Genomic DNA, 9,452 nt, shown 5'->3' with positions numbered 1-9,452 from the left:
GAGAAACCTTCCCCCCACCCACCTGCCAATCTGGTAGGTTGTGTGAATGGCCCCATTGTGTTTCTCAAAGATAAAAGGGCAATTATTATTATTTCTTGTTTACACAGTCAGACAGGTGTTATTGACTGGTTTGTTTTATCCAGACATTGAGTCCTTCCCAAGGACCTGGGATGCCAGAATTTTATTGTCAATGGTTATAGATATCGTCACAGAATATAGGCTATTCCCAGTAAAGCTGCTTTTTGTAATTGGCTGATGGTGATTTCTGTGGCCCCTATGGTGTTGAGATGCCCTTCAAGGTCTTTTGGAACTGCACCCAGGGCGCCAATTACCACTGGGATTATTTTGGTCTTCTTCTGCCACAGCCTTTCAATTTCAATTTGTAGATCTTTGTATTTGGTGATTCTTTCTATTTCTTTTTCTTCTATGCTGCTATCCCCTGGTATTGCTATGTCGATTATTTTGACTTGTTTTTCTTTCTTCTCGACTACAGTTATATCTGGTGTATTGTGTGGCAGATGTTTGTCTGTTTGTAGTCGGAAGTCCCATAATATTTTTACATCTTCATTTTCTTCAACTTTTTCAGTTTTATGGTCCCACCAATTTTTGGCTACAGGTAGCTTGTATTTTTTGCAGATGTTCCAGTGTATCATCCCTGCTACCTTGTCATGCCTTTGTTTGTAGTCAGTCTGTGCGATCTTCTTACAACAGCTGATCAGGTGGTCCACTGTTTCATCTGCTTCTTTACAAAGGCGGCACTTGCTGTTTGTGGTGGATTTTTCAACTTTTGCTCTTATTGCATTTGTTCTTAGTGCCTGATCTTGTGCAGCCAGTATTAAACCCTCTGTTTCTTTCTTCAAGTTGCCATTCTTAAGCCATTGCCAGGTCTTGGTGATTTTCCACTTATATTGTGTAAATATTGACCATGCAGGGGCTTATTTCTCCATTTTTCTGCTCGGTTCTGGACTTGTTCTTTCTTGTAGGCCTGTTTTGTTTCATTGGTGTTGAATAGTTTCGTATTCTTGACCATTTGAAGTGCATCTTCTTCACTGTCCCTTATATATTCTTCAAGGCCTCTTTTCTCCTCCTCTGATGGTCATGATTTTCCTGGTCTTACGATCTAGCGTCTCTAGCTCTGCCTGGGTCCAGTCTATTATTCCTGCAGTGTATTTAATAACAGGTCTAGCCCAGGTGTTTATGGCTTGTATGGTGTTCCCGCCATTGAGTTTGGACTTGAGGATTTTTCTAACTCTCCTGATGTATTCACTTCCAATTTTTCTTTTAACTTCAGTGTGTGCGATGTTATCAGCCTGGAGAATGCCCAAGTATTGGAGAATGCCTGGAGAATGCCCAAGAAAGAACATTACAGTTCTTTCTCTTCCAGGTTCTTGATGTTGCTTCCATTGGGCAGTTCTTTTCCTTCTGTTTTTGTTATTTTCCCTCTGTTCATTATTAATGCAGCACACTTGTCTAGTCCAAATTCCATTGCTATATTGCTACTGAATATACGGACAGTGTTTAGCAGTGATTCGATTTCTGACTGGGACTTTCCATACAACTTCAGATCGTCCATGTACAGCAGATGGTTGATTTGACTTGATGTTTTAGATGTTTGGTATCCGAGGCCTGTTTTGTTTAGTATTTGTGAAAGTGGGGTCATGGCGATTACAAACAAAAGAGGGGCTAGTGATAGAGGGGATTATTATTATTATTATTATTATTATTATTATTATTAACACAATTACAATTGCCATTACAATACGAGAAACCTCCTACCCTAATCTGGGTGCTGGATGGGTTCTTGTTTGCTGGTCATCAAGTATCAGGTTGTTGTTGTTTTAATTTAATGTTTTTGACATTTTGTATTTTGCATACCTCTTTCCCCATTTCCCCCCCTTCCCTCTACTCACCCCGCCCCAACCCCGAGGCCGACCTCCCCTCCCCTTTGCGCACTGCTCTGGCTGCGGAATGGTGGGAAAAGAAAGGAGAGCTGGGGGGGGAGAGAGAGAAGAAGAGGGGGAGCAGGAGGGGAGGGAGAGGAGGAGAGGAGGAGAGACACACCGTTGCACCAAGAGATATGAGTAATTTAGAAAGGGTGTTTGGGGTTGTTTTTTGTTTGTGTGGGGTTTTTTTAAATTATTGTTTAATTGTTTACTTGGTTTTATTCTGTTTTTAGACTTTGATTATAACTGATAACTTGTTTTAATTGTTTTTATTGTGCTGTAAACTCCGCCCTGAGCCATTTTGGAAGATATTAATCTAATAAATTAAAAAAAAAAACTATTCCAAGAATCGTTCAATAAAGTTGTCCCAGATTTTTGGCCATTGATGCAGTTTATTCATTTTTAGGAGGGCCCATTTTGCATGTGCCACTAGCTCAAGCAGGTCCTGCACCCAATCCTCACTCCTAGGAGGAGTGGGAGATTTCCATCACCGCAGTATTAATCTCTTGGCTACCAGTCAGCTTCTCCATAGCCACTGTTTAGGACCTAATTTTAGTCCCCACTCAGTTGGGATATAGCCCAGTACTGCATTCAGATCCTACAGTGGAAGGGATGAATCCATCACAAAATTAATGCACATAAGTTAAAAACAAGATCGGAGGTGGGGGATCTTGTTTATGAGCTAAACCCCAGCTGGGTAGGATTAGAATGCCCTACCTAGATTCTGTCCCCAGCGTCAGAATGAGGTAGGAAGACAAATCATCCTACCCAGCTGTGGCTTGACAAATGATCAAGCTTCCTGCCTCTTATCTTGTTTTTAATTGGCAAATGGGAGCAAACACAGCTTCTGAATTGGGGGATAATAATCTGACCCTAATGTCGATGGTCTGAACTGTCCTAAAGGATGTTACATTAGTTGGATAATTTTCTTTCTTTCTTTCTTTCTTTCTTTCTTTCTTTCTTTCTTTCTTTCTTTCTTTCTTTCTTTCTTTCTATTTGTACACCGCCCCAAACTTTTGTCTCTGGGCGGTTAACAATAGCATAAAACAAGTTAAAAACATATACAAAAAACTTTAGAACAATTTAACAAAAATAAACCAGATTTTTTTTTAAAAAAAATAGGAAGCTGAGGAAGCTTGGGTGAAAAGATGGGTTTTCAGGTGTTTTTTGAAAATTGCAAGAGATGGGGAGGATCGTATCTCAGCAGGGAGTGCATTCCACAATCTCGGGACAGCGACCGAGAAGGCCCGTCTCTGTGTAGCCACCAAACGAGTTGGCACTAACTGGAGACGGACCTCCTCAGATGACCTCAATGGGCAGTGGGGCTCATAATGATGAAGACACTCTCTTCGATACCCAGGGCCTAAGCCATTTAGGGCTTTGTAAGTTATAACTAGCACTTGGTATTTTGTCCAGAAACCTATTGGCAGCCAGTGTAACTCCATCAGTAAAGGAGTAACGTGGTCTCCCCAAGATACAGAAGATATAAAGAGACCAAGTGTCATTTATACCCTTTCATGTAGAATTTTGCTGTCTTGATGACCATTGACATTTTGCAAAGGAAAAAAAAAAGTTTCAGCTTTATGAATGCACCCAAAGCATTGATGAGAAAATGCAGAAGCAAGGAATGCTGGTATGAAAAGACCTTGGTAGGCAAAGCTGAAACAAGCTGTCTCGAACGAATGATTGCAAGCTGGCCAGATGAGACAAATATGGCCGGTAAGCCAGGGACAAGACTGCTGAAGCATTAGGAGAGCTGTCCACAAGATAAATTAGGCAAGGAACCACAAACTTGGTGAGAGGCTAGATAGCAGTTGAGGGTTCTTAACATAGTAGGCCTTGCCATTCAACCATCCCTCTATACATCACTGGACCTGGTACATTCAGTGCAGGTCCTCAGGGTCTCCTCCGCAGAAGCAGAATTTGGTAAACGGGGCCCTTGTGCTACCAGTTTGCTGATGGTGGCTTCTATATTAGGTTTACTGCCATCTTTGCTCTTAAGAGTCTAGGAAGTTAGTAAAGGGGGGACCATGGTACAGAGGGAGCCCAGTCATAGGGCAAAGGTACATGTCTGGATTGCTGAATTCAGTGGGGTGCTGGGCTGGGTGTCTTTTATAGCAGCATTCCCAGTTTTAACACTGGGGGGGGATTCTTCCTGGTCTTGAGGAGTCTCCTTCTTCTCCCTAGGAAGTCGCATGAAACTCAGGCTCAGGGAGGTGTCAGGTCCTGAGAGGAGAGAGAGCTGTCAAGAGGATGTCTCTAAGAGAACGTCTTCTTCACCGTGAACCCCACTGCCCACTGAGATCATGAGAAGAGGTTTGTCTGCAGTTGTCACCGGCTTGTGGGGTGGCTTCTCAGGGATGACAGGCCTTCTCTATTGCTCCCTGTTGAAATAAGAGCCTCCCCATCTCCGACCATTTTTAAAAGGGCAGTTAAGACACATCAGTTCACCCCGGCTTTTAATTAGATATTGTTTTAATAGTTCTTAAAGATGTTCTCAATTTTAAATTATTACAATGTATAAATTATTCTAATGTATAATAATTATAAATTAGTATTAAATTTTAAATTATTATATATTGTAATAATTTAAATTATTATAAGTTTTATTTTTGTTTTGTTTTATTGTAAACCACCCAGAGACGCAGGTTTTGGGTGGTATAAAAATATGTCAAATAAATAAATAACAATGAATAAACAAACAAAGGGAGCCACACACACCGGGGGGGGGAGGAGGCAAGCACCCCCTCCCAAAGTGGCTTGCCCCCACTGACCTCCATTTCTGTTTCAGAAATCAAATATTACTGAATTTGATTTCATAAATACCCATAAATGTGCTTTGCCCCTTCCGTGCCCCCCCTTTTTCCTGGTGAAGCCATTCTCTCCGTCCCTCCCTCTCCTCCCCCCTCTCTCACACACATTGTGCTTTCACTATATACTCTGCTGCCCAGGACTGGCCAGAGGGTCTGGCAACTGGGGCAGTCTGCCCTGGGCCCCCACAAAGCAAGGGGCCCCTGCCTCTGCTCATCCCTTGCCATAGGAATAAGCAGGGATAGAGCCTTTTTTCACAGGACAACTGAGCAAGGGGGAGCTATATGTCAGAATTCTCACATGTAGGCCATCCATGTGTGTCTTGTGGTAGCAAGCATGAACTGTCCCCTTTGCTAAGCAGAGTGTGCTCTGGTTTACATGTGAATGGGAGACATGTGTGAGCACTGTAAGATATTCCCCTCAGGGGGTGGGGTTGCTCTGGGAAGAGCAGAAGGTTCCCAGTTCCCTCCCCTGCAGCATCTCCAAGATAGAGCTGAGAGAGACACCTGCCTGCAACCTTGGAGAAGCTGCTGCCAGTCTATGTAGATCAGGGATTCTCAAGGTTGGGTCCCCAGATGTTATTGGACTTCAACTCCCATGATCCCCAGATCCAGTGGCCTTTGGCTGGGGATTATGGGAGTTGAAGTCCAATAACATCTGGGGACCCAACCTTGAGAATCCCTGGTATAGACAATACTGAGTGAGATGGACCAATCGTCTGACTTGGTATAAGGCAGCTTCCTATGTTCCTATATGCCTATGTTAAAATTATCATATACAGTACCCTATCTGCCCCAGGCCCCATATATCCTCTGGGTGGGCCTTTTGCTGGCAAATATCAAGGCCAATCAATGCTGTACTTTATTAATATTCCTTGGCACTGAAACACAAACCAACCCACTTCCCATTAGCAGCACTGCAGGCGAGTTCTGCTGAGCAGAAAATCAACACCAAAGACTCCTCCGATGAAAACAGCTCCAAAACATGCACACTTGGCCAGTAGCTAAGGGATGATGAGATTACAGGCTACTCCCAACAATAAATTGTGCATTGCTCAGCTGGGGAAGCAATCATGACAGCAGCACTTGGGCCCCAGACTTCTTCTGAGAAGGATGCTGGAGGCAGATTGCAGCCAAGATCGCTCTTATGCTGCAAAGCCCTGAATTTGGCATTTTTTCACTTCCCCCGCTATTGACATGAGTATGGAGATTTGAAAGCATTTTGCGGGTGCAAGGCAGGCAGATATTAAAGGGTCTAGGAACCTAATAGGTTCATTTACTTTGTGTTTAGACTGTTCTTCCAGGGAACTCATGTATAAGGGCAACATGTATAAGGGCAATTCACACAACCATCAACTAGGAGAGGAGTTTCAGAAGCTAGGAGCACTTCTGTTTTGTAACTGTGTGTTAGAGAAAAACAAGGAAGGCAGCAGGGAGCTTGATCATCAGTCAAGACCCAGTTGGGTAGGGCAATTTTTCCGATTCAGAAGCTGGGGACAGAATCTGGGTGGGTAGAGTGTGCTTGTCAGCTGGGTTTACCAGATAATCACACTCCCCACCTCCAACCTTGTTTTCATCTCACACATGATCAGGAAACAGGAGAGTCCCCAGCTCCTGAAACTGTCTCTTGAACTGTCTGCTCGTGAAACTGTCTGAAACAGGTAGAACTTGTCTCCTACCCAGTTGATGGTTGTGTGAACTACCCTATAGTCTCTCTCACCCTGGTGGACACCCATTGGTGGACACCCTGGGTGACTGGTGGGCACCCAAAATGGGCAGAGAGTGGTGCCCAGCTGCTCAGCAGGCATGGGGTAGGGAGAAGCTGTCCCCTTGCATCTTTGCTTCCTATGGCATCCTCTGGGTTACAGGAAGTGATCTTTAGGGAAAGGAAGTGACCTTGATGAAAGAAAACATTGGTTTTTAGAATAATGTGTAAATAACACAAAGAAGATATAAATAGATTTAATGTAAATAATTTATTCTGGACACCAAATCTGGTGGGTGCATGGGGGTGTGTGTGGATTGGTGCAGTAAATATGCAGCCCTGGGAACTGCCAAGGCCATTAATGATTAGACTGTCCTTTCCTTATACTGTACCCCCGCAAAAGCTGCATCCACACAGCCTGTAAAAGCAAAGTGCATGGGATAGGCTATTGCTACATAATATATGTTGATAGATGGCTGATGAGTCCATGAGTGCAGGTCAAGCAAAATCTTTTGAAACAGCCTCTACAAAATTGGGTGCAGACATTAAAATACCAATTGTACAAATGATGGTGAAGACAGAGAAGGCCATCAAACATAGGCGGTCCACGACCGAAGCGGCAAACTTCCACTCATTGCAGATGGCTTCTGCCTCGTCCTGGTCTCTGAATCGGTTGGCAATGTATCGGACTTCCTCCAGGATCTTGGACAGTTCTGGGTCAGTTTCGGAAGGATGTCCGCTGTGAAGGAGGTTGTCATCGTCTGTCGGGGAACAAGTCATTCTCCCACAGATCACTCCAGAATCAGTGGTAGGAGTGCAATGGACCCCTTCCAGACCTCGGAAGCCAATATAGAGCATATTTCCATTGCTGGATTGTTGTCCGCTGATGGTGTTCATCTCAACACTTGACAAGCTGCACCGACGCTGTTTGTGTTGACATGCTGGGCGGACTTTATCCTCTCCTGGTCTCTTCATCCTCAGGAACCAGGCACACCAATTGAGAAGGATGATTCTCGTCTGGGGAATACAAGTATAGACATTTTGACAGGCAGTAGTGGTTACATCTCGGAACATGGTCAAAGAAGGATTGCTGGTCTTGTGGTAGCAAGCTGGAATGGTCCCTTTTGCTAAGCAGGTCCACCCTTGGTTTGCATTTGGATGGGAGACTACCTATGAGCGCTGTAAGATATACCCCTTAGGAGATGAGGCTATTGCTCAGTAGAAGACCTTTGTGTTTTGCCTGCCCAAGGTCCCAGGTCCCTCATCCCAGGTTCACTCCTTGGCAGCATCTTCAGGTAGGTCTGGAAGAGACTCCTCCCTGAAAACTGGGAGAGCTGCTGCCAGTCAATGTAGACCAGTGGTTCTCAAACTTGGGTCCTCAGGTGTTATTGGACTTCAACTCCCATAATCCCCAACCAAAGGCCACTGAAGCTGGGGATTATGGGAGCTGAAGTCCAATAAGACCTGAGGACCCAAGTTTGAGAATCCCTGATGTAGACAATACTGAGCTAGATGGACCAATGGTCTGACTCAGTATATGGCAGCTTCCTATGTTCCTGTGTCTGGTCCTTTGCACCTTACTTTCTTATTTAAAACATGTTTTGCAATGATAACATTGCCCAGTAACATACAATTTGTAGAGAGCTTTTATTGCGTTAATCTGTACAGAGCCTATATTGGACATTAGCCATCCACTGGCAACATGATGTGCAAAGCATCACCAGCTGGCGCAGCTGTGCATATAAAAGTCAGCCCACAGTGTTGCCCAAGTGTGTGCTGTTATAAGTACAGGATGGGGACCATAGCTCAGTGGGTTGGGCATCTGCTGTGCATGCAGAAGGCCCCAGGTTCAATCCCAGGTAGAGCTGGGAGACACTTCTGCCTGAAACCTTGCAGAGCTACTATCAGTCACTGTAGGCAATACTGAGCTAGACGGACCAAGGGTCGGACTCCGTATACGGCAGCTCCCTAGGTTCCTAAGCAGTGGCAGTCTTGCACCACAGCACTGACCAATCAGTAACGCCAGAGTTGCATTGTGTACAGAGCTTATATGGAGTTAATCTGAACATTCCAGAATGGTGTGTGCAGGTAATTACAGCACCTGTGCCCAAATGATTCTCCTTCCCTGCCTTGTTTAACTAATAAATTGTGTTTGGGAACAAAAGCAGGTCACCTGCTTCAGTGGCACAGCTGCGACGGGGGCGTTTATACAGAGAACATGAGTTGCAGTTGGCTCTTACCCATTTTGGCATTTTCCCCCCATCTGGATCATGGTGGTGATACTGCAGAACAATGACGGTGACAACAACTGAGAGGCCAACGATAATCATGGTGCTGGCAAAATACTGCGCTGTAAGAGGGGAAAAAAGATTATCAGGATTTTTAAACAATTAGATGGATGGACTTTTGGCTCAAATGACTGTTATCCACATATTAGGTTTACAGCTGCGTCCAATAATCTCTGGTTTCAGTTTTTGCATGAAAAGCACTAAGCCCTGGTTATTGCTTCTTGGCTCAGTTACAGAGGGGATCCCAGCCAATCAGAGATCACCTATTGAATGGGATCACCTATTGAGTGCATGTATTGAATGGGATCACAATTTGCCGTAAACTGTCCAGAGAGTTGCATTTAGGGTGGTGTACAAATGTTAAACAAACAAATGAATCATAAGGAAAATCTAATAATTAATGGCCTTGGCAGTTGCCAGGGCAGAATATTTACTGCCCCAATACACAAACACACACACACACCCATACCCATCAGATTCGGTGTCTAGAATAAATTATATGCATTAAATCTATTTGTATCTTCTTTGCATCATTTGCACATTATTCTAATATTGAGGTTTTGATTGAATTCAGATTGAATGTCATAGAAAGAAGGCATGGGAACCAAGTGAAGCTAGTATTGATCTGACAATTCTCATAAGAACTCAGTATAAGACTTATACCAAATCAGACCATTGGCCCATCTAGTGCAGTATTGCCTACACT

The 9,452-nt window shown here is 44.0% G+C and overlaps 1 protein-coding gene across 3 annotated transcripts in view; it reads right to left on the bottom strand.

Annotated features, from left to right (window-relative positions):
• Positions 1 to 6,710: 6,710 nt before the first annotated feature.
• CHRFAM7A (CHRNA7 (exons 5-10) and FAM7A (exons A-E) fusion) overlaps positions 6,711 to 9,452 on the bottom strand; it is a 94,070-nt gene continuing 91,328 nt past the window's right edge. For all 3 annotated transcript variants that reach the window (XM_053271643.1, XM_053271644.1, XM_053271645.1), the window contains exons 9-10: positions 8,699 to 8,808; positions 6,711 to 7,475 (exon numbers count right to left, since the gene is read on the bottom strand). In XM_053271643.1, coding sequence (XP_053127618.1) covers positions 6,957 to 7,475; positions 8,699 to 8,808 — 629 coding nt within the window. In that variant the 3' untranslated portion in view covers positions 6,711 to 6,956. The remainder of the gene's footprint in view (positions 7,476 to 8,698; positions 8,809 to 9,452) is intronic.

The sequence above is a fragment of the Hemicordylus capensis genome, chromosome 10 (genome assembly GCF_027244095.1).
Source record: "Hemicordylus capensis ecotype Gifberg chromosome 10, rHemCap1.1.pri, whole genome shotgun sequence".
Taxonomy (NCBI): Eukaryota; Metazoa; Chordata; class Lepidosauria; order Squamata; family Cordylidae; genus Hemicordylus; species Hemicordylus capensis.
The sequence above is the reverse complement of the archived record's forward strand: the minus strand, read 5'-3'. Positions and strand labels throughout refer to the sequence as shown.